This window comes from Coregonus clupeaformis, chromosome 21 (assembly GCF_020615455.1).
Source record: "Coregonus clupeaformis isolate EN_2021a chromosome 21, ASM2061545v1, whole genome shotgun sequence".
NCBI classification, from domain to species: domain Eukaryota; kingdom Metazoa; phylum Chordata; class Actinopteri; order Salmoniformes; family Salmonidae; genus Coregonus; species Coregonus clupeaformis.
In genome coordinates this window covers 51127414-51151121 of record NC_059212.1, presented here as the reverse complement: position 1 = coordinate 51151121, position 23708 = coordinate 51127414, and the positions used below count along the sequence as shown (strand labels likewise).

Genomic DNA, 23708 nt, shown 5'->3' with positions numbered 1-23708 from the left:
TAAAAAGAGTCGTTCAAAAAGAACGAATCGTTCGCGAACTGCACATCACAACAGGTGCGCGCGTGCGGTGCTGCGTGTAGGTAATCACACCACCGTCTCGCGGTACATTTCACCTCAGGTTGAAGAACAAGGAGTTAGGTACGCTAGCTACTTAATGGGTTTGTCTATGACAAAAGGATATCAGATTAACATTAGCTACCTATAAACCGCAGACTTAATTTCACAATAAATACATAATTTTGAAATAATTGACAGTACTGTACATTTTGGCCGCTAGTTAGTTATCTAACGACAACCAACGACTTTCACGATGGCAGCTGGAAAGATGTGTAGCAGGCCAAAAAAACAGGAAACAGCAGAGGTATGACAACGAAACACTCGATTAATATGAGCTTGTGTAAATCTATATAAAATGAATATATTTTTCACTTAGTGAAACGGAGAAAACGTTAAATCTCTGCAATGACATTAGCTAGCTAGTTTACGTTAGTTTTGTCATCAGTCAGTCATCTGGCGTCCTCAAGTGGTCTTGCATGAGAACTGCACTGTCATTGAAGATCCCACCAGATTTGGAAATCGATTTTTTAAAATGATTTTCCCCCTCTGTAGTGGACCAGCTTATTTCAAAACGAACTGAAAACTGAAGAAAAGTCCCTGGTCTTCGTGAAGCGAATGATGGCCCTCGCCGTTTCTTCCATCACATATCTCAGAGGAATATTCCCTGAAGAAGCCTACAGATCTCGATATCTAGAAGGTGATGTGAGGGCAGTTAAGGTTATTTTCGAAAGACATGTTGTTTAAAAATGTTGTAAACAAGCACACACATAAGTGTGGTACCACACAACCAAAATAATACTGTCTTTATCATAGCGTATTTTTCAGCAACTGTTTTTGTGTATCCACCAGATTTATGCATAAAAGTTTTACGAGAAGACTGCACAACGCCTGGTGTCTGCAAAATTGTAAAGTGGTAAGTACACTATTTTGCGAGACAGACATAATTCAAGTTCATACAAACAGCAGCTGCCCACATCAGACAACACTCAAATTTCATATGATGGTGGTTCATATTCTGACATTAAATTATTATTTTGAAGGCTGATGGGCTGTTTCGACGCATTAGAGAGAGGATATGTAAGTACAGGGCCTTATGGTTCTTTTGAATGTGTGTTTCATCACTTTGTTTTGTTTTAACAGACAACTTGTGGCTATTTTCTTTTTACAGCTTCAGGTTGTGTTCATTGGGGTAGGTGAATCTAAGCAACAATGTGTATTTTCCAAATATATATTTTGTCCTCAACTGTTGTATTTAAAAATGGTCTCACTATTTCAATTAAATGGAAACTTTATAATTTGATATGCAGGTCTGCACCAATCCAGATAACCCCAACGTAAGTTATCACTCCTTAAAACCCTTCACACACACAAACCTAAGTTCCCTGAAGTTCCATTGCCTCTAAAATGTTAATGGTTGCTCCTCCCTCCATTAGTGCATCATCGAGTCATACCAGTTCAAGTTCACATACACAGACAAAGGACCACAGATGGACATTCTGAGGTGAATTTGCTGCTTCAAACCTCTGTCTTCTCATTTAAGCATTGATTCAGCCTAAGATAAATAGCTGATCTCCTTTTGAATCCCCAGAAACCAGAATGTGGAGATGCAGGTCACGATGGAGGATACCAAGAAGGCCTCTGTCCTCTTGATCAGGAAGCTGTTTCTCCTCATGCAGAACCTGGACGTGCTCCCCAATGATGTATGCCTCACCATGAAGCTCTACTACTTCGACGACAGTAAGGCAAATCCCTTTGTTTTTCTTGACAGTAGGGGTTACTACTGTATATGTGTTACAGTGACCGTATTACCGCCACACCAGCAGTCAGGAGTCATGATTGCAGTCAAATTCCATGTGACTGGAGTCACGGTAACTAGGCTTCTCCAAAACTGCGCTCTGATGCTTCTGATGGTCGTTAGTAGCCTACCAAACTCGCTAACGGCCAGTCGCTAATAGCCGGTACTCAGCGTTCTATTGTCCCACTAATCACTCTGACATGAATACAAATGCAATCGAAAATTAAATCAAAACACTTCATGAGAGCCCTGGCATTCAGAGTTTGAGCGGAATAGGATCACCTGTTGCGCAGTGAGTGCCAGCCCCTCATAGCTGGTTGATGCATGGAATGAAATACATTTTCCTGTTGCGCAACATTTCTATAGGCTATGCAATTGCGTGAGAAAACCGAGTTTTGATGGCCTCTATTAAAAATAGGAAGATCCCACAAGCTTTCTATAGGCTAGGCCTACAATATTTATTTCTCAACTTTCCTAATATTAAGCACATTGCTTCAATTTACAACCGAAGTAGCCTACCTGGCTGGCATGAAAATTAATGTCTTTTTTTTTACCTTGTCCCTGTTCTGACAGGTACATGATAATGGCCCATTCTAAATCAAAACAAATTTTACACATATTATTTAGTACAGTGGGGGAAAAAAGTATTTAGTCAGCCACCAATTGTGCAAGTTCTCCCATTTAAAAAGATGAAGAGAGGCCTGTAATTTTCATCATAGGTACACGTCAACTATGACAGACAAATTGAGAATTTTTTTCTCCACAAAATCACATTGTAGGATTTTTAATGAATTTATTTGCAAATTATGGTGGAAAATAAGTATTTGGTCACCTACAAACAAGCAAGATTTCTGGCTCTCACAGACCTGTAACTTCTTCTTTAAGAGGCTCCTCTGTCCTCCACTCGTTACCTGTATTAATGGCACCTGTTTGAACTTGTTATCAGTATAAAAGACACCTGTCCACAACCTCAAACAGTCACACTCCAAACTCCACTATGGCCAAGACCAAAGAGTTGTCAAAGGACACCAGAAACAAAATTGTAGATATGCACCAGGCTGGGAAGACTGAATCTGCAATAGGTAAGCAGCTTGGTTTGAAGAAATTAACTGTGGGAGCAATTATTAGGAAATGGAAGACATACAAGACCACTGATAATCTCCCTCGATCTGGGGCTCCAAGCAAGATCTCACCCCGTGGGGTCAAAATGATCACAAGAACGGTGAGCAAAAATCCCAGAACCACACGGGGGGACCTAGTGAATGACCTGCAGAGAGCTGGGACCAAAGTAACAAAGCCTACCATCAGTAACACACTACGCCGCCAGGGACTCCTGGACTCCTGCAGTGCCAGACGTGTCCCCCTGCTTAAGCCAGTACATGTCCAGGCCCGTCTGAAGTTTGCTAGAGTGCATTTGGATGATCCAGAAGAGGATTGGGAGAATGTCATATGGTCAGATGAAACCAAAATATAACTTTTTGGTAAAAACTCAACTTGTCGTGTTTGGAGGACAAAGAAAGTTGCATCCAAAGAACACCATACCTACTGTGAAGCATGGGGGTGGAAACATCATGCTTTGGGGCTGTTTTTCTGCAAAGGGACCAGGACGACTGATCCGTGTAAAGGAAAGAATGAATGGGGCCATGTATCGTGAGATTTTGAGTGAAACCTCCTTCCATCAGCAAGGGCATTGAAGATGAAACGTGGCTGGGTCTTTCAGCATGACAATGATCCCAAACACACCGCCCGGGCAACGAAGGAGTGGCTTCGTAAGAAGCATCTCAAGGTCCTGGAGTGGCCTAGCCAGTCTCCAGATCTCAACCCCATAGAAAATCTTTGGAGGGAGTTGAAAGTCCGTGTCGCCCAGCGACAGCCCCAAAACATCACTGCTCTAGAGGAGATCTGCATGGAGGAATGGGCCAAAATACCAGCAACAGTGTGTGAAAACCTTGTGAAGACTTACAGAAAACGTTTGACCTGTGTCATTGCCAACAAAGGGTATATAACAAAGTATTGATAAACTTTTGTTATTGACCAAATACTTATTTTCCACCATAATTTGCAAATAAATTCATTAAAAATCCTACAATGTGATTTTCTGGATTTTTTTTCCTCATTTTGTCTGTCATAGTTGACGTGTACCTATGATGAAAATTACAGGCCTCTCTCATCTTTTTAAGTGGGAGAACTTGCACAATTGGTGGCTGACTAAATACTTTTTTCCCCCACTGTATATGTAAAGACAAGATTCAATTGACAATAGTCTGAATGGTGAGAATATTATCACAGTGCATGCATTTTTATGGGGGCTTTTTCAAATCATAGTCGCATGCATCATGTAGCCTAGCCTATAGGCCTATATGTTTGGCAAAGGTTTGTATCACAACTGAAGTGGCCAAATAACTCCAAACGTAGCCTATAGGCCCAAGACCCCTGGAACATGGTTGGAGAGCCAGCCCATAGACCAGGGTTCCCCAACTGGCGGCCCGGGGGCCAAATCTGTCCCACCAGCAATATTATTTGGCCCCCCAAATGAATTATGAAAAATAAAAATCTTGGACCTGAGATGCAAAAAGGCCCAAATGCAATGTCCAAAGAAGGAAGTGACCCTACCTAAATAATGCAAAAGTTACATTTTAATTAATGAGGAGTGAGAATGCAGGAGACAGTCAACTAATAAAGCAGGCAGCGGACCTTTTATGGTGCTGAAACGTAAAGCTGCAACTGCCACGCAATCAGTAGGAGGCGCATGGTGCTGAAAATATAGCTAACTTGTTATGCAAGTGGCGCCCAGCAACAGATGGAGAAAAACTACACCAGTCGAGTAATTCATTTCAACAATAATCTTCATTTTAATTTGACTTTACAAACAACAAGAGGGCTTAATTGGAGTCTATTTCTTCCGAGCCAAGGCCCATATAAAATAACTTAACTGGCTGAGGTAGGCTATGAGGCTTAATAGCATCATCATTCACCCCCCCCCAAAAATGGCCAAATAGAAGTGGGATTTTTTTATTTATTAGGCCTACTTAGAATTGCAACTGGCCAAAAACGTAGCATCCTACATAAAACAATAATTTAAAGAAAAAAAGGCTATGTCTGTGTCTGAATGTCTGTAATGGGAGTATCGGGATAACGTGCTCCTGTAATGACAAAACAAACAGAAAATACTGTCAGCATGAGACCTAAAATAGCCCTGGAAAAGCACTAATAATAATAATAATAATCACAATAATGTTAGTAGCCTATATGACTATTTATTAAATACTAAGTTACTTACTTAATGGGAAATGTTGCATTTCCCCTCGGACACAATCTTATGGATGTCGGGTGAGAAGGATGTGATTTTGATGTGCAGGCAGACCTCGATTGACTTATGTGAAAGCCGGTTCCTGTCGTGAGTCTTGATTGCATTCAGAGAGGAAAAGGAGAACTCGCAGGTGTAAGTTGATCCAAACATTGTTAGCACATAAAATGTACGTTTCTTTATTGTGTTGTATTCCTCTGAACATGCCACCCAAAACGCACACAAGGACTCGGAACTCCTGAGCACATCCCTGATTTGGCTCGACGTCTGGAATTCAATCAGCTCAGTTTGAATTGCGGACTCATCCAGCGAGGATATCGTTTTCTTAGCAAGAGAGGAGAATTCTCCACCTGGGCGGACTGTGAAAGGATCACGCACAAACGCAATGATATCCTTGGGCATGCTGTAGTCTTCAAATCTGGTGGAGAAGTTGTCCTTCAGGTGATTGATAAAATCTTCCATCACCTCTGTGACAATGCTGCGGCCTGGTCCCTCTGCCTGTCGTTTCTTCAGTGTGCTGAAGTGCAGTAGCCTTCCAGATGACAAGTCCAAATCGAACAACTCAAGCTTACTAGTAAAGGCCTCAAGTTTTTCCACCATGTGGTTGAAAACTGTTGTCCCTCTTCCTTGTAACTGCAGATTTAACCCTTTAAGTGACAGAATATGTCAGCCAAAAAAGCAACATTAGAGAGGAATTCCTCAATCTCCAGAATACGAAAGTGGTCAAATGCTGCCCTCATTTAGCTTTTTCTGAGAAAATACACAACCTGGTCATGCAGCTCACAGAATCGCTCTAGAGCTTTTCCTTTAGTCAGCCAGCGCACGTCGTTGTGAAGCAGGAGATCATCGTGGGTGGCCTCCTCTGATTCTGTCACAAGCTTGCGGAAAAGACGGTGTTGGGTGCTTGATGTCCCCCTGACAAAGTTGATTATGCGCATTACTTTATCCATCACATCTTTTAGCTCACCGTTTAGTCTGGCACACAGCACACTGATGGATGAGACAATGCAAGCCATTCATTTGTGGGGCGATTTCCTTCAACCTGCTGACCAGGCCCCTGTGTCTGCCCACCATAGCAGGAGCCCCGTCAGTGACCATAAAGTTGACTTTTTCGAATGACAGGCCATGCTGCGTAAACAATTCTTCCAGCTTTGTGAATATGATGTCCCTGGTAGATCATCTTTAAAGTCATTTCCATGAAAAGAACAGACATATACACACAATTGTGCTACATCGGTGTTGTCAGTACTCTCATCAATAGCCAGGGAAAAATGCTCAGCCTGACTGAGCCCCACCAGAATAATCCTATGCACATCATCTGCCAGTGCATAGACGAGCGGCTGGCTGTTGACGCAGACAGGGGCACCTGTTTGACAGACGCAATTATGCAATCCGTAGACTTCTTGGTAGCAAATTCCTCCAAAACTGTCACCATGCACATTTTAAATACCTCCGCATCTGTGAAGGGCATGTTGTGTTTGGTTAGAACCCAGGACGCTTTTAGGGAGGCACTTGTGACCTTCTGTTGTTGGGTCAGGCCACGAAGGAGGATTCTGCTGTCGTGTGTGTAGCTTGCAGTTAATGCTTCAATGTTTCTGCGTCGGGCCTCTGTCTGGGGCGGGAAGGCCACTTTGAAAGTACCATGCTTAGATTCATAATGCCATCTAAGATTTAATTATTTGCAAACAGCGACATTTTCATTGCAAATAAGACACACTGGCTTGACATTGGAGAAAGATGGTAAGATGAACGCATATTTCTCTGTCCATTCTTCCCTGAAACTTAGATTTTCATTATCCACCTTTCTTTTGATACTTTTTGAGAGCAACATCTTCTCTTGCCATCAAGCTAATTGTTCTGAACGAATGTTGACATTAAAAAAAGTAGTGTAGACTACAGTAGGCTACGTAGAACTGTTTATCCCCACCAATCAACGCACAGAGAAATAGACAAAAAATAATAATTGAAGAGACATTGGTGATTTTATGAGCTTAATCAGATCGAAGTTATTATGTTATTGTCACTGAATGTATTATGTACTAATCAGATGTGTTACAAATGTTGTGCAATTTGTAGTGAGGCCTATTAATGGTGCTAATATTATATGCTAATTATGTTCTGGCCCGCCTACTATTAGCGCAGAGAAAATTTGGCCCAAGGCCAAACCTAGTTGACGAACCCTGCCATAGACTACAGAGCCTAGTGAAACTTGTTCTTATAAGCCCAGTCATTGCGCAATCGTGTGTGAAAACAGAGTTTTGACTGACCACTATTTAATAAAAGTGGATCCCAGCTCTCTCGTGCTGCTATATTTATTGCTCAATTCTGACAAATTAAGCACATTAATCCGCTTTACAAATGGTGTAGCCTACCTGGCATATTAAAAATGTAACTGCACATAACCTCCATTTGCTATTTGAGTGCAGGCTATGGATGATATATATATATATTTTCTGTGGGCCATTCTAGATCCAAAATAATTCCACACATACAGTACCAGTCAAAAGGTTGGACACACCTACTCATTCAAGGGTTTTTCTTTATTTTTACTATTTTCTACATTGTAGAATAATAGTGAAGACATCAAAACTATGAAATAACACATATGGATTCATGTAGTAACCAAAAAAGTGTTAAACAAATCAAAATACATTTGAGATTATTCTAAGTAGCCACCCTTTGCCTTGATGACAGCTTTGCATACTCTTGGCATTCTCTCAACCAGCTTCATGAGGTAGTCACCTGGAATGCATTTAAATTAACAGGTGTGCCTTGTTAAAAGTGAATTTGTTGAATTTCTTTCCTTCTTAATGCGTTTGAGCCAATCAGTTGTGTTGTGACAAGGTAGGGATGGTATACAGAAGATAGCCCTATTTGGTAAAAGACCAAGTCCATATTATGACAAGAACAGCTCAAATAAGCAAAGAAAAATGACAGTCCATCATTACTTTAAGACATGAAGGTCAGTCAATCCGGAAAATGTCAAGAACTTTTAAAGTTTCTTCTAGTGCAGTCACAAAAACCATCAAGCGCTATGATAAAACTGGCTCTAATGAGGACCGCCACAGGAAAGGAAGACCGAGAGTTACCTCTGCTGCAGAGGATATGTTCATTAGAGTTAACTGCACCTTAGATTGTAGCCCATATAAATGCTTCACAGAGTTCAAGTAACAGACACATCTCAACATCAACTGTTCAGAGTAGACTGCGTGAATCAGGCCTTCATGGCCGAATTGCTGCAAAGAAACCACTACTAAAGGATACCAATAAGAAGAAGAGACTTGCTTGGGCCAAGAAACACGAGCAATGGACATTAGACCGGTGGAAATCTGTTGTTTGGTCTGATGAGTCCAAATTTGAGATTTTTGGTTCCAACCGCCGTGTCTTTGTGAGATGCAGAGTAGGTGAATGGATGATCTCCGAATGTGTGGTTCCCACCGTGAAGCATGGAGGAGATGTGATGGTGTGGGGGTGCTTTGCTGGTGACACTGTTGGTGATTTATTTAGATTTCAAGGCACACTTAACCAGCATGGTTACCACAGCATTCTGCAGCGATACGCCATCCCATCTGGTTTGCGCTTAGTATGAATATCATTTGTTTTTCAACAGGACAATGACCCAACACACCTCCAGGCTGTGTAAGAGCTATTTGACCAAGAAGGAGAGTGATGGAGTGCTGCATCAGATGACCTGGCCTCCACAATCACCCGACCTCAACCCAATTGAGATGGTTTGGGATGAGTTGGACCACAGAGTGAAGGAAAAGCAGCCAACAAGTGCTCAGCATATGTGGGAACTCCTTCAAGACTGTTGGAAAAGCATTCCTTATGAAGCTGGTTGAGAAAATGCCAAGAGAGTACAAAGCTGTCATCAAGGCAAAGGGTGGCTACTTTAAAATATATTTTGATTTGTTTAACACTTTTTTGGTTACTACATGTTATTTCATAGTTTTGATGTCTTCACTATTATTCTACAATGTAGAAAATAGTAAAAAATAAAGAAAAACCCTTGAATGAGTAGGTGTGTCCAAACCTTTGACTGGTACTGTACATTAGTAGGCTATACGTAAAGACCAGATTAAATTGAGAATAGTGCTTGTCAAATTGTGAATGAGATTGATGAAGTGTGTGCAGCCTGCGCAAGAAACAGAGCAGCGCGCTTCCCTTTTATGTGACTTTTTTCATGCAGCCTTAGAATGTATTAGAAATCAAAACATATAGTGTAAGGTTTGTATCACAACTAAAGTTGCATAAATAACTCTAAATGAAGCATATAGGATGACCTGTTTCTTTGTTAACTGCTCAACACAGAATAGCTGCATGTGCACACCCTCGAAAATCATTTGGGGAAAAATATCCTTTCCATTTTATTCAGCTATGTTCAATTGTATTGTTCATACTATAAAATAATATAATGCCACGGGAATTATAAGCAAATCTTGCCTGCTAAATTAATTAGTGTAGCCCACAGCCAGATGGCATAGCCAGATCAGGGCCTAACATAAGACTCAGAATATGCTCTTCTGTTCATCTGAAATAGGTTACATTTTCTTCATATGTTTCTTTAGACCTGCCTAAAATAATTTATTGTGATGCTGTAGGCTATATTATATGGGTTTATTAGACTTTTTTTAAATGTAGATATTCCAAAGGTGCGCATCAGTGGCTTGTAGGCTATGAGTGGAAGCCGGAGCTGCTAAATGTGTTTATGTTAATTAACGTCAATTACTGTGAGACCGGCAGTTATTTGAATGACAATCATCGGCTGACAAAATGTCATGACCGCCACAGCCCTATATATGCATAATATTGGAACCTCAACAAGCCAGATATAAATTATTGGGTCACGTCTTTTGTATCCCTTCATACACACAGTAATTGACTAAAGCAAATTCTTCTCATTTCATTCATTGTAGTCCTAGTCAAATACAATGTCTCTTTGTTGTATTACATTATGCAGTAGTCTAATAGGACTTACAAAGCATGATGTTCAGTTAGTCAGTCAATCAATCATGAATTATTCCATAATTTTTCCTTCCTCTCTCCCCAGTCACCCCTGCTGACTATGAGCCTCCGGGTTTCAAGGAGGGGGTGAACGACAACCTGTGGTTCGAGGGCATGGCGGTGCACTTCAGAGTAGGTGAGGTGCACACCCCTTTCCACACCCTGAAGGTGAGGGTGGCGGCGGAGCAGGGCCGTGTGGAGAAGCTGCAAGAGGGGAACTACCTGAGGGAGGGTCAGTTCTCCACGGCTACGCGGAGCACTCTGCAAGGGCTGGCGGAAACCGGTGCACAGGTGGGCTGTTCTAAACTAAAGCACAAATAGCATGGCTAACTTGAACACGTTTGATCTGAAGACAGGAGTCTCCACACACTTAGATCAATACAAATAATGAAATGTGCCAACTGCCAAGTTTTCAGTCACAGTAGATTGCTGATATTTACTGTCTTGTTTGATTATTCACAGGATCCAGACGATGAGAGATACAAGGAAGATGAGTTTCCCTCTGAAGATGGTAATAGGGAATGATAATCACATCAATCTCTTTTACTTTCTTCGTATGAAACCTGGATGCGTTTTATGGTATAAATACCGATAAAATAACGAAATAACTAATTGTAACATATCAATAATTGCTTCTTTTTCTTCTCTTAACAGAGTCTGCACAGTTCAAGAAACCAAAGAAACCTGTGGCAAAGGTAAGTAATTTGGTGGGCAGTTGGTTGGTTGTGGTCAACAATGGTTTCCGTGTTGTGTTTTTGCAAGTTACAGTCAATAGGACTTGGAGGAAGAGAAGATAGAGCTGCATGGGTGAACAGCAGCACAATGGTGTAAAAACGACATTCTTTCAAACACAGAGGAAAGGTGCTGCCAATAAACTGGCAAAGAAAAAAGGAAGAAAGGAGCAGTAAAAATGTTTTTATGAAGACAGCAGTGAAGACCCTGCTTCATCAGCTTCCTGTCAGACACAGTAAACATGAATGTGGAACGAGGATGTAACTTCCTCATTAGATTACAAGGATTTTACTCACCAAGCATGTTTACATGAATGTTTAATTTCTATGCCTGTTTGAACATTTTGTAGACAGACTATTAATACCCAAGTAGTAAATAAGTAAATTATTTTGTTGCAGTTCATTGCTTATACAACACATAATATATAGCTACAATATCTTAATAGACATTTCTAATATATTATCCCATTCATAGGAAAATCAATTCCATTTGTTTTATTGTACCTGTACATTTCTTTATACTTTGTTCTTTAACTTTTCTTTTATATGGAATGAATTAAAAACCTATGATATTGATGCTGGTTCCAAATGTGATGCCTGAAATACAGTATGTGATAAGTATGGTATTTATGGAATTAAAGCTTTACTTCAAAGCCCATTTATAAACTTGTCAAGCATATTAATAAAGAAATGAAAAAGGGTGAAATGAAAACATACATGCACACAACTTTGAAATGGTAAACATTTATATAATGATACATACAAAGTACAAGTGATTATGTACAATTGTACAAAGCATTGAATTACAGAAATGGAAAACGTCTATGGTAGACTACATCCATTGGCAAACAGCGACACATGATGCAAGAATGACAAAATGGGACAAAAAGTGCAACTTCTGCACCACATGCTGCATAATGTCAAGTACTTTTTTTATGTTAGGCATCCATAGTTATGAGAATCAATTTAGCAAATATTTTGTTACAAAATATCAAGGCACGACTTTCGATTTATCCATTTGGCTCAGAACGGAGATCATCTTATCACAGTATTTTTTGAGAATAATTAAGCTAAACTCTATCAGAGATGGAGATATTACTGTATATCCTTCATTCAACTACCTACGTACCAGAGTTAAAGCTCCACTTCTTTCACTGGGAGACCTTTTTCTGGCTCAGGACGCTGGTATTTCATCCCAGAGAACGTCTCTGAGTTGCATGACTCCATTGACGTTTAAAAGAGACTGTCAACGTCCCCCATCTCCACAAACACAGTCTTCATTTGTGTGTAGTGCTCTACGGTCACCTGACCGTTCTCTCTCCCTATGCCTGTGGAGAGACAACAGCAAAATGTTTATTCTTCTTGACACGCTATTATTACTGTTGTTGACAATAGTCTACCTAACACAAAATACTGTGGAAAATGTAAATGAAAAGGCGTTCAAACAAACCAACGTGATTGCTACACTACAAATAACAACCCCTACATGTTTATAATTCTGATACTCCCATAAAGGAAAATAACAGGTATCTGGTGTGAATACGGTAGGACTGTACCTGACATCTTGAAACCTCCGAAGGGCACTTCCACAGGGGTGATGTTATAGTTGTTGATGAAGCAGGATCCAGCCTTCAGCTGTTCCACTACACGGTGTGCTCGCTTCACGTCACTACAGGCCAGACACATGGCAACAAGCAGGTCAAACACTGAAGTGGGATTAAATGTGTACCTCAACCTGAAGGGTGGTGCTCAGGGTATAATGTAGCAAAACATTTTGAAACTGAAAAAGGAACACTGACTGTTCTTATTTTACAACTCCAGGTAGTACCGTTCTGTTTCACTCAGTTTCAAAAACGTTCTCCCTATAGAACACAACCCTGATAACTGTGTTGTATGATATCATCACCTGGTGAAGACCCCTGCAGCCAGGCCCAGGGCAGAGTCGTTGGCCCTCAGCAAAGCTTCCTCCTCTGTTTCAAATGACAACACAGACATCACAGGCCCAAAGATCTCCTCCTTCACACACGTCATGTTGTCCGTGCAGTTGCCTATGGCCAAGAGATGCAGGGACAAGAGGGAGAGAAAGAAAGAGGTAGATAAATAGTAAATCAGTACAATGGGTATTGGAGAAAGAGACTATAAATACTCACCCATGTATGCATTTGGACAGTGATGCTAAAAAGTGAAATTTGTCTATACTCCAGCATTTTGGATTTGATATATGTTGCATATGAGGTGACAGTACAGAATGTCACCTTTTATTTGAGGGTATTTTCATACATATCTGATTTAGAAATGAAAGCACTTTATTGATCTACTCCCCCCATTTGAAGATTTTGGACAAATTTCACTTACTATATTAAAGTAGTCAAAAGTGTAGTATTTGGTTCCATATTCCTTGCACACAATGACTACATCAAGCTTGTGACTAGAGGTATTCAAGGATCCACCTGTACCCAAATACCTGAGACAGGGCCCGCGTGGGTCCGGATCCAGAATTCAAAATAATGTCACGGGTCTGGGTTGGCTCTGATATGATTGTCACGGGTCTCGGGTACAGTGGCTTGCGAAAGTATTCACCCCCTTGGCATTTTTCCTATTTTGTTGCCTTACAACCTGGAATTAAAATAGATTTTTGGGGGGTTTGTATTATTTGATTTACACGGCATGCCTACCACAAATATTTGTTATTGTAAAACAAGAAATAAGACAAAGAAACAGAAAACTTGAGCGTGCATAACTATTCTGGTGGTCTGCCCTCTCTTGGAAGGTTTGTTGTGGTGCCATGTTCTTTCCATTTTTTTATAATGGATTTAATGGTGCTCCGTGGGATGTTCAAAGTTTCGGATACATTTTTTTAACCCAACCCTGATCTGTACTTCTCCACAACTTTGTCCCTGACCTGTTTGGAGAGCTCCTTGGTCTTCATGGTGCCGCTTGCTTGGTGGTGCCCCTTGCTTAGTGGTGTTGCAGACTCTGGGGCCTTTCAGAACAGGTGTATATATACACACTGAGATCATGTGACAGATCATGTGACACTTAGATTGCACTAATTAATTATGTGACTTCTGAAGGTAATTGGTTGCACCAGATCTTATTTAGGGGCTTCATAACAAAGGGGGTGAATACATATGCACGCACCACTATTACGTTATTTATTTTTTTGCATTTTTTGAAACAAGTTATTTTTTGCATTCCACTTCACCAATTTGGACTATTTTGTGTATGTCCATTACATGAAATCCAAATAAAAATCAATTTAAATTACAGGTTGTAATGCAACAAAATAGGAAAAACGCCAAGGGGGATGAATACTTTTGCAAGGCACTGTATGTGCAATTTTAACTAAGTTGTCCGGAAGGGCTAGTACAGATCCGAACGCGACTCCTGCAGTAGAGAGAGAAATTCTATAATTTATGCTGCTGCTCTTCCTTTTCACAGAGGCGCTTGTTGTTGTTGTTGGCCAATCATAAGTCATCAAAGCGCCAACAGGCTTCAGTCATAGAGCCTCCGTGTGTGGCAAAAGTTCGGAGATATCTAATCAATGGAAGATGGAATTAAAATATAATTAAAAGTTAAAAGAGAAGGATAGGCTTAAATGACCAAGCGCCAACAGGTAGGCTGCTACTTAATATTCTGAATGGAGTTGTTGTTATTTGTGAGAAAGCACATGCACTGCAGCCTCATTTAGCCTAACGTTAGCTAGCTTAACGCAGTCAAGACAGGTACAACATAATCATATTTGAGGATAAATAACCTAGCTATGGCAGCTATTAGTCTACTATAGCATGAGTCGGCTTGGTTGGTTGCGGTCTCTCTCCCTGCTCCCGTGTCACTTGCTCACAGTATGGCCCCTCCCCCGCCTGCTAGAGCAGCACATTTTAATCATTTAGCAGACGCTCTTATCCAGAGCGACTTACAGTTAGTGAATGCATACATGTTTTTTTTTCTCCCATTTTTTTTTTTTCATACTGGCCCCCGTGGGAAACGAACCCACATCCCTGCCGGCATTTACAGCTTGTTTTGATTGTGTCACAGATTATGTTTTGTCCAATAGGAAGTGAATGGTGAATAATGTATTGTCTCATTTTGGAGTCACTTTTATTGTAAGTAAGAATAGAAGATGTTTGTGAACACTTCTATGTTAATGTAGATGCTACCATGATTATGGATAATCATGAATGAATCGTGAATGATGTTGTGTGAGAAAGTTACAGAGGGACAAAAATAATAGCCCCCAAAAATGCTAATCTCTTGATTATTGGTAATGGTGAGAGGTTAGCATGATTTGTTATAGCCTCTAACTTTCTCACTCATCATTATTCATTCATGATTTTTCTTAATCGTGGCATTATTAGGATTTATTTAGAAGTGTTCATAAACATCTTATCTACACACTTAGAAAGGAAATTACTCCAGTCATCATTCCTATTGGGCAAAACATAACCCAAAACAAACTGCAAATGCATCCAACGAGTTTGTAGTGTCACAAGCTTGATGTAGTCATTGCGTGCTAGGAATATGGGACCAAATACTACACTTTTTGACTACTTTGGTACACTATAAGTGAAATTTGTCAGAATACTTATGACATCTTTAAACGGGGGGTCTAGTTCTATAAAGTGCTTTAATTTTTAAATTAGATATGTATGAAAATACCCTCAAATAAAAGGTGACATTCCGTACAGTCACCTCATATAAAACATTTGATCTCAAATCCAAAATGCTGGAGTATAGAGAGCCACATTTTTTATTTAAGAATCACAGTCTAAATACATAGGTAGGGGAGTGTACTTTTAATAGTCCATAATACTAAAACTAGGCTCACCCAATACACATGGTGTCATGTAGTATCCACCTCTGAGTTTGGGATCTAAAGGAACGAAGGGTTCCCCTCCACACAACACCTTGGCTCCCTAGAGTCAGAGTCAAATGGTCTTACTTCAACATCACCTCAGTCATGCAGTCAGTAAAGCAGTCAATTTACTTGCCAGTGACATCATCTTCGCCCCTTATTATTGGTCTGATCTGATTCTAACGGCTTACCAGGAACTTAAGATAATACTATTGAAAATAGGTACTTTTAGTCTCTTTGAATTGAAAAATCCCAAATTTTTTGCATAGTCAATTTACACACAGCTCTGACACACACACTTACCCCACCAGACATGCCACCAGGGGTCTTTTCACAGTCCCCAAATTCAGAACAAAATCAAGAAAGCGTACAGTATTATATAGAGCCATTATTGCATGGAACTCCGTTCCATCTCATATTGCTCAAATAAACAGCAAACCTGGTTTCAAAAAACAGATAAAGCAACACCTCACGGCACAACGCCTCTCCCCTATTTGACCTAGATAGTTTGTGTGTATGTATTGATATGTAGGCTACGTGTGCCTTTTAAAAACAATGTATGTAGTTCTGTCCTTGAGCTGTTCTTGTCTATTGATGTTCTGTATTATGTCATGTTTCATGTTTTGTGTGGACCCCAGGAAGAGTAGCTGCTGCTTTTTCAACAGCTAATGGGGATCCTAATAAAATACCAAATACCTCTTTCCTGGCCTGATCGACGTAGCCCAAGACTCTGTCTAGGTGTGGCCGGCTGACCAGTGCTCCCATACGGGTGCTCTCCAGTAGTGGGTCCCCTATCTCAATGTCCTTGGTCCTCCTCACAACCTCCTCCAGGAACTCGGGCAACATCTGCCTCTGAACAAACACCCGGGTCCCATTGCTGCAAACCTGGGTTGGACAAACACACACAAGGTAAAAAAGTACATTCATAGAGGAGCTGGTGTTAAGGACTGTGTCACCGTGTTTAAAGAGCTGAAACTTGGATCAAAAGCGCTGAAACTTGCACACCCCACACCCTACCTGGCCCTGGGACAGGAAGTTGGCCATGAGAGCCCCCTTCACTGCGTTCTCCAGGTCACTGTCCTCAAAGATGAGCAGAGGAGACTTCCCACCAAGCTCCAGAGTCACATGCTTCACCCCCTTGGAGCACATCTCCATGATCTGAGGGTTAAGAGTGTTTTGTTACATGTTAATGACAAAGACTACTTTTCCCATAATGCAATGGACATTGTATGTATTATAGCGCCTCAACACAAAAAACTTAAGTTATGATCTTATTTTGGGATTGTTAGATTTACCTTCTTGCCTGTGGGCACACTGCCGGTGAAGGAGACCTTAGCCACGTCGGGGTGGTGGCAGAGCAGGTTGCCCGTCTCCTGCCCACCCTGAACTATGTTGAACAGTCCCTCTGGGGCTCCAGCTTTGGCATAAATCTCAGCCAGCAGCACCGCTGTCACTGGAGTCACGGGTGAAGGCTTGAACACCATGGAGTTGCCTGATGGGGTGAGAGCAAGAGAGAGGGAAAAGGAGTGTTTGTGTATTATTGAAAATGTGTATTTCTATCAATTGCATATTAACAATTATGGCGATAAAGTGTGTGTTTGACTTTATACTGTAACTTAAAAGGAGTGTGTCGTCATACCACAGGCCAGGGCTGGGGCCGACTTCCAGGCTGCTATCTGAAAGGGGTAGTTCCAAGCACCAATCCCCACACAGACGCCTAGAGGCTCCCGCCGTGTGTAGGCAAAGGAGCCTCCGGGCAGCTGGACATGCTGGCCTAGAGGGACAGAACAGGCAAACAGTGACCATAAACACCACTAGTGGTCAGCAGCATACCAAGTCATCTTGATATCTTTACTACCTACTATAGGTCTAATGCCAACAATTCTCCCCCCAACTGCATCAGAATTCCTATTATGACCCAGTGTAACCCCCCTATCCATCGTCATGCCAACCTGCCAGAGTGCTGGCCACCCCAGCGTAATACTCTATACACAGTCTGGCAGAGTCCACATCCATTCGGGCTTCTGTGATGGACTTTCCGTTGTTCACCACCTCGATCTCCGCAATGTCCTCTCTCCTGTTCTGTCCACAACAGGAGAGCAAGTTTAATAGTCAGAGACTTCAATCCAAAAACTCAAATGAACTGACGTTTGAATGCATTCCAAACTAGTACACTCAAGTTAACCTACAGCTTGTGCAAACAGTATAATCTTGAGCATTGAGATGGATTTTGATTTCAGTTCTGACTGTATGGGGGGCAGAACAGACCTTGAATTTGGAGTGACTGATCATCAAACTCTGGTATCAGAAAGAGATGCATTCTGGGATGGATACCTCAATGATACGGGCAGCTTCTATCATGATGTGTGCCCTCTCCATCCCGGACATCCGGCTCCAAGCCTGGTAGGCAGACTGGGCTGCCTGCACTGCCTGGTTCACCTCCACAGACCCACAGGGCTCCAGCTCACACAGGACCCGACCTGCCAGCACAAAACAGCAGCACCAGTCACATACACACACATACTGGACAAACTATCTGACATGCTATGAGGAACATGACAAGTTACATCAACAAGTAAATTGTGTATTCCTCCAATTCTGATGTGGGTATAACCATAAACTATATACCCATTCCACCGAGAGAGTGACTGTAACAAGGAAACAGGATACATGATGTGTCATGTGTGACAAACGTGGTTTTCAGCCAGCTGAATAAAATGACAGTGACTTCAGATCTAAATCCAACAGTGGAGATTAATCAATAAAAGAAAAAGCACTTTGGGTGTATGAATGCGTAAAATCAAGTTCTGTTAGAATACATCTTCATAAAAGTGAACAGAGCTTTCAGAGATTACTCTTTAGAAACCAGGTAGCTACCAGTTGCAGGTTCGTAAACAGGCTCAGTGGTTGACACATCACTGATCTTTACTCTGTCTCCGCACCAGAAATTCAGCGGGACTTTGACGTCCACGGTCCCCGATGAGGCACAACGTAGAGCCGCAAAGAGTAGAGCAGCAGGCCGGGCCAAAACAAGCCTTTGAAGCATCTTTCTGACAGTCACACTTCGGACAGTGGACACAGCTACAACGGGGGAAAAAACTATTAGGCTATTATTAGTCATGTCAAAAACAACAGGGAACAAAACCCTCAAGCAATAATCATGAAATGACCTTACAAAATGTAGGCTAGCTGGCAATCGAACTGTGTGGCAACAATTCAACTATCCGTAAACAAATATAGCCGTTAACTGACAGTTGTAAAAAAGAAAAACAGTTCCACATGTCGTTGCATTGCACTTACACAACAAAGTCCTTGTAGAAATGTTAAAGCTGTTTCACAATGCAATCATCAAATGTAAACTTTATTTTTAACCCCAAAATGCAAGAACGCGAACTGCTGCTACGAACGATGCTGCTACGGAAATGAACCGTAACTACAGGAGAACATGCGCAACACAATTGGATCCATGCAGCTGTTGCGCTCTTCTTGAGGCAAAGAAAAATCATATGAGAAAGAGGTTAAACTCCTTAAATACTTTATTCATTATGTAGAAACAAATGAAATGTTGGAAACCTAAACCTGCTAATCTCAGTACAGTTGAATACACCAACAATTAGCACGAACAGTTCATTAACTGTACAATGCTGAGGAAAACACTGAACAACATGCAATCTTATGTTCTGACATTGGCAAATTTACATTGATGTTTTTGATGTAGTTTGAGGTTACAGAGAACTGTGAAACTTTTACCACACTGCATACAACTAAATGGCTTTTGTCCACTGTGAAATCGCTCATGTCTTTGGCAGTTGTCCTGCCTTGTTAACATCTTGCCACAGAGTCTGCAACTGAAAGGTCTCTCACCTGTGTGAACACTCTGATGTGACTTAAGTCTATTTTTCTGAGTAAAACTTTTCCCACACTCAAGACATCTGTATGGTTTGACTCCACCATGAGAGTGCTGGTGTGCTTCAAGTTGACAATGGCGGTGGAAGCTCTTTCCACACAATGAGCAGATAAACACTTTTTGGTTTGCTTCAGCTCTCCAAACATTTACCATCCTCTTTGTTTTCAATCTGTTCTTATTAAGAATATGCTCTTGGTTGTGTGAGTGTGACTCCGATGTGCTCTCAGTTGCTCTCATGAGCCCTTGTGAAGAAGGTCCTGGTTGCTGCAGTCTGGGATGTAAAATCAAGCCCTCCCTCACAACAGGATGCAGAGTATCTCTGTACTGCCCCTGCACAGCTTGTATGGACTCAGACATGGCATCGCCATGATACACAGGATGCCTCTCAGGCTCCACTTTCACTGGGACAGTGCTGAATATATCATCCAACGGTTTCCCTACAATGGACAAAAAGGAAGCAGGATGGGATGGGATGGGAGCGGGATATTGATCTGCCTGAGAGGAGAACATCTGTAAGCATCTCTCTGTGGTGTAAGATCCATCTGGGTGACCAGAATTATTCCCACTTAGTCCTTGTGTAACAGAGGACCACAGCTGACTATCTCTCTCATCCATTATAAAGTCCACACTGTCTGTGATTCCTGGGTCTTGTATGGTTCCCTGGGCTACATGTTCTTCCACCTGCTCTGCTTTCACCAGAAACTCCAGTCCACCCCTCGCCTCTTCAAGGTGTCCAGACCTCTGCAGCTCATTGAAGCTCTCTTCTGGGTCCTCTACAGGCATGGCTTGGCCTTTCTTTTTCTCGTCATCACCTGTAAGTAGAGTAGATGGTTTATGTAATTGTTAGAAATTGTAAAGTCAAAAAAACAATCAAACAAAACCTTGAATAGTGCAAATAACCTACCTTCATAGTTCTAAGAGTCAGCCGCCTCTTACCATTTTGTGGAGTCCCACTCCCAACCTGAAACCCCTCAGCATGTTGCCTGTCATTTGTCTCTCGTGCTGCTGCTTCCCTTTGAGCTTTCCTCAATTCTCTTTCCATCAGCTGTAAACTGTTTTGAAGGCCTTCTATCTCATTTTCTTTCCAGCACATTTCAAGCCGTAGCACGACAGTGCCCTCGTCTACAAGTTTGGTTATTTCTGCAACAGCTGCCTTTGCTAGCACATCCATGATTCCAGCTATTTGTGTACTGAATGAAATAGTGTTAGACATTGTTCTTAAAATAAAATCCCCGTTGTTACACAAAAACGAATATGCAGTGCTAGTGCCTCTGTGAAATGTTTATAACAGAATCGTTTCATCTATTGTACAGCTTGTCCAAGCAGCGTTGTTGTTAAAAAATATATATATTCCGGAAGAACGGTAATGGAAATTAGGACAGAAAGGGTTACTGTAAACTTTCTAATACATACCCTTATTGGTTTATGGAATAGAAATATACAGTAGGACAAAACATACACTACATGACCAAAAGTATGTGGACACCTGCTCGTCGAACATCTCATTCCAAAAACATGGGCATTAATATGGAGTTGGTCCGCCCTTTGCTGCTATAACAGCCTCCACTCTTTTGGGAAGGCTTTCCACTAGATGTTAGAACATTGCTGCAGGGACTAACATAGCATCCCTCTCTGTTTGAGCCGGGTGTTTGAGTAGGCTAAACCAGCTAGCTGCATTGGCTAGCTAAGTAAGTGAAAGTGAAATAAATATTTCTCTCGCTCTTGCTTCTCCTTCAATTTTGAAGAAATTAATTTGTTCACAACTGTTCGACTATTGTCTTTCTCTCTCTTTGAATCAAGTACTCACCACATTTTATGCACTGCAGTGCTAGCTAGCAGTAGCTTATACTTTTCAGTACCAGATTCATTCTCTGATCCTTTGCTTGGGTGGTCAAAATGTCAGTTCATGCAGCAAGAGCTCTGATAGGTTGGAGGATGTCCTCCGGAAGTTGTCATAATTACTTTGTCTATGGAAGGGGGTGAGAACCATGAGCTTCCTAGGTTTTTTATTGAAGTTAATGTACCCAGAGGAGGATGGAAATTACACAACATGTACAAAAGTATGTGGACACCTGCTCGTCGAACATCTCATTCCAAAATAATGGGCATTAATATGGAGTTGGTCCCCCCTTTGCTGCTATAACAGCCTCCACTCTTCTGGGAAGGATTTCCACTAGATGTTGGAACATTGCTGCGGGAACTTGCTTCCATTCAGCCACAAGAGCATTAGTGATGTCGGGCACTGATGTTGGCCGATTAGGCCTGGCTCGCAGTTGGCATTCCAGTTCATCTCAAAGATGTTTGATGGGGTTGAGGTCAGGGCTTTGTGCAGGCCAGTCAAGTTCTTCCACACCGATCTCGACAAACCATTTCTGTATGGACCTCGCTTTGTGCACGGGGGCATTGTCATGCTGAAACAGGAAAGGGCCTTCCCCAAACTGTTGCCACAAAGTTGGAAGCACAGAATGTCATTGTATGTTGTAGCGTTAAGATTTACCTTCACTGTAACTAAGGGGCCTAGCCCGAACCATGAAAAACAGCCCCAGACCATTATTCCTCCTCCACCAAACTTTACAGTTGGCACTATGCATTCAGGCAGGTAGCGTTCTACTGGCATCTACCAAACCCAGATTTGTCAGTCGGACTGCCAGGTGAAGCGTGATTCATCACTCCAGAGAACGCATTTCCACTGCTCCAGAGTCCAATGGCGTCGAGCTTTACACCACTCCAGCCGACGCGTGGCACTGTGCATGGTAGTTTAGGCTTGTGTGTGGCTGCTCGGCCATGGAAACCCATTTTATGAAGCTCCCGACGAACAGTTATTGTGTTGACGTTGCTTCCAGAGGCAGTTTGGAACTCGGTAGTGAGTGTTGCAACTGAGAACAGACTATTTATACGTGCTAAGCGCAGTGGTGGAAAAAGTACCCAATTGTCATACTTGAGTAAAAGTAAAGATACCTTCATAGAAAATGACTCAAGTAAAAGTAAAAGTCTCCCAGTTAAATTCTACTTGAGTAAAAGTCTAAAAGTATTTGGTTTAAAATATACTTAAGTATCAAATATAAATGTAATTGCTAAAATATACTTAAGTATCACAAGTAAAAGTAAAAGTATAAATCATTTCAAATTCCTTATATTAAGCAAACCAGATGGCACCATTTTCTTGTTTTTTAAAAAGTGTACGGATAGCCAGGGGCACACTCCAACATTCAGACATAATTTACAAACGAAGCATGTGTGTTTAGTGAGTCCACCAGATCAGAGGCAGTAGGGATGACCAGGGATGTTCTGTTGATAAGTGTGTGAATTTGACCATATTCCTGTCCTGCTAAGCATTCAAAATGTAACGAGTACTTTTGGGTGTCAGGGAAAATGTATGGAGTAAAAAGTACATTATTTTCTTTAGGAATGTAGTGAAGTAAAAGTAAAAGTAGTTACAAAAATAAATAGTAAAGTAAAGTACAGATACCCCAAAAAAACGACTTAAGTAGTACTTAAAAGTATTTTAACTTAAGTACTTTACACCACTGGCTACGCGCTTCGGCACTCAGCGGTCGCATTCTGTGAGCTTGTGTGGCCTACCACTTCGCGGCTGAGCCGTTTTTGCTCCAAGACGTTTCCACTTCACAATAACAGCACTTAAAGTTGACCGGGGTAGCTCTACCAGGGCAGAAATTTGACAAACTGACTTGTTGGAAAGGTTGCTTCCTATGACGGTGTCACGTTGAAAGTCACTGAGCTCTTCAGTAAGGCCATTCTACTGCCAATGTTTGTCTGTGGAGATTGCATGGCTGTGTGCTCGATTTTATACACCTGTCAGCAACGGGTGTGGCTGAAATAGCCGAATCCACTACTTTGAAGCGGTGTCCACATACCTTTGTATATATAGTGTATCTAGACAATGCTCCTAAGAAGTTATTACATTTGCTTGCTAACCCTTAAAAATACCCATGGTTATGCATGATATGTGATACCTTAGATTGCCATATATGGGTGTAAATTGACATCTCTTTGTAGATTGATTAAAACCAAGTTTTTAAAAAGAGGACATT

The 23708-nt window shown here is 41.4% G+C and overlaps 3 protein-coding genes across 4 annotated transcripts; 1 reads left to right on the top strand and 2 right to left on the bottom strand.

Annotated features, from left to right (window-relative positions):
* The first annotated feature begins 60 nt into the window (after positions 1–60).
* On the top strand, positions 61–11556 carry zte38 (zebrafish testis-expressed 38). The gene is made up of 12 exons (XM_041842801.2): positions 61–361; positions 610–754; positions 907–970; positions 1098–1134; positions 1226–1246; positions 1365–1391; positions 1491–1558; positions 1646–1794; positions 10210–10454; positions 10626–10674; positions 10818–10858; positions 11018–11556. Exons 1-12 carry the CDS (start codon positions 311–313, stop codon positions 11069–11071), a joined length of 951 nt encoding a protein of 316 aa, XP_041698735.2. The 5' UTR covers positions 61–310; the 3' UTR covers positions 11072–11556.
* A 66-nt stretch (positions 11557–11622) lies between these two features.
* On the bottom strand, positions 11623–19168 carry aldh9a1b (aldehyde dehydrogenase 9 family, member A1b). Of its 2 annotated transcripts, none has more exons than XM_041842800.2 (12): positions 19050–19168; positions 18627–18848; positions 18084–18229; positions 17702–17831; positions 17389–17523; positions 17045–17241; positions 16767–16907; positions 16446–16634; positions 15723–15810; positions 12801–12942; positions 12451–12563; positions 11623–12222 (listed from the first exon to the last, which is right to left on the bottom strand). In XM_041842800.2, exons 2-12 carry the CDS (start codon positions 18793–18795, stop codon positions 12128–12130), a joined length of 1545 nt encoding a protein of 514 aa, XP_041698734.1. In that variant the 5' UTR covers positions 18796–18848; positions 19050–19168; the 3' UTR covers positions 11623–12127. The 2 variants fall into 2 exon arrangements, with proteins under 2 accessions (XP_041698734.1, XP_041698733.1); XM_041842799.2 differs by having other exon boundaries at positions 18627–18830.
* Positions 19169–19422: 254 nt separating this feature from the next.
* Positions 19423–20459, bottom strand: LOC121534497 (zinc finger protein 32-like). Its single transcript, XM_041841085.1, has one exon. It carries the CDS (start codon positions 20437–20439, stop codon positions 19423–19425), a length of 1017 nt encoding a protein of 338 aa, XP_041697019.1. The 5' UTR covers positions 20440–20459.
* Between the last annotated feature and the right edge of the window lie 3249 nt (positions 20460–23708).

Coding starts and splice junctions, on each gene's coding strand:
- aldh9a1b (XM_041842800.2), bottom strand. CDS start 18,795: ATGCTTCAAAGGCTTGTTTTGGCCCGGCCTGCTGCTCTACTCTTTGCG. Junction 17,524..17,701: donor GGTGGCCAGCACTCTGGCAG/GTTGGCATGACG, acceptor CTGTCCCTCTAG/GCCAGCATGTCCAGCTGCCC. Junction 12,223..12,450: donor CGGAGGTTTCAAGATGTCAG/GTACAGTCCTAC, acceptor GTCTCTCCACAG/GCATAGGGAGAGAGAACGGT.
- LOC121534497 (XM_041841085.1), bottom strand. CDS start 20,439: ATGCCTGTAGAGGACCCAGAAGAGAGCTTCAATGAGCTGCAGAGGTCT.
- zte38 (XM_041842801.2), top strand. CDS start 311: ATGGCAGCTGGAAAGATGTGTAGCAGGCCAAAAAAACAGGAAACAGCA. Junction 1,135..1,225: donor ACGCATTAGAGAGAGGATAT/GTAAGTACAGGG, acceptor TTCTTTTTACAG/CTTCAGGTTGTGTTCATTGG. Junction 1,559..1,645: donor CCACAGATGGACATTCTGAG/GTGAATTTGCTG, acceptor TTGAATCCCCAG/AAACCAGAATGTGGAGATGC.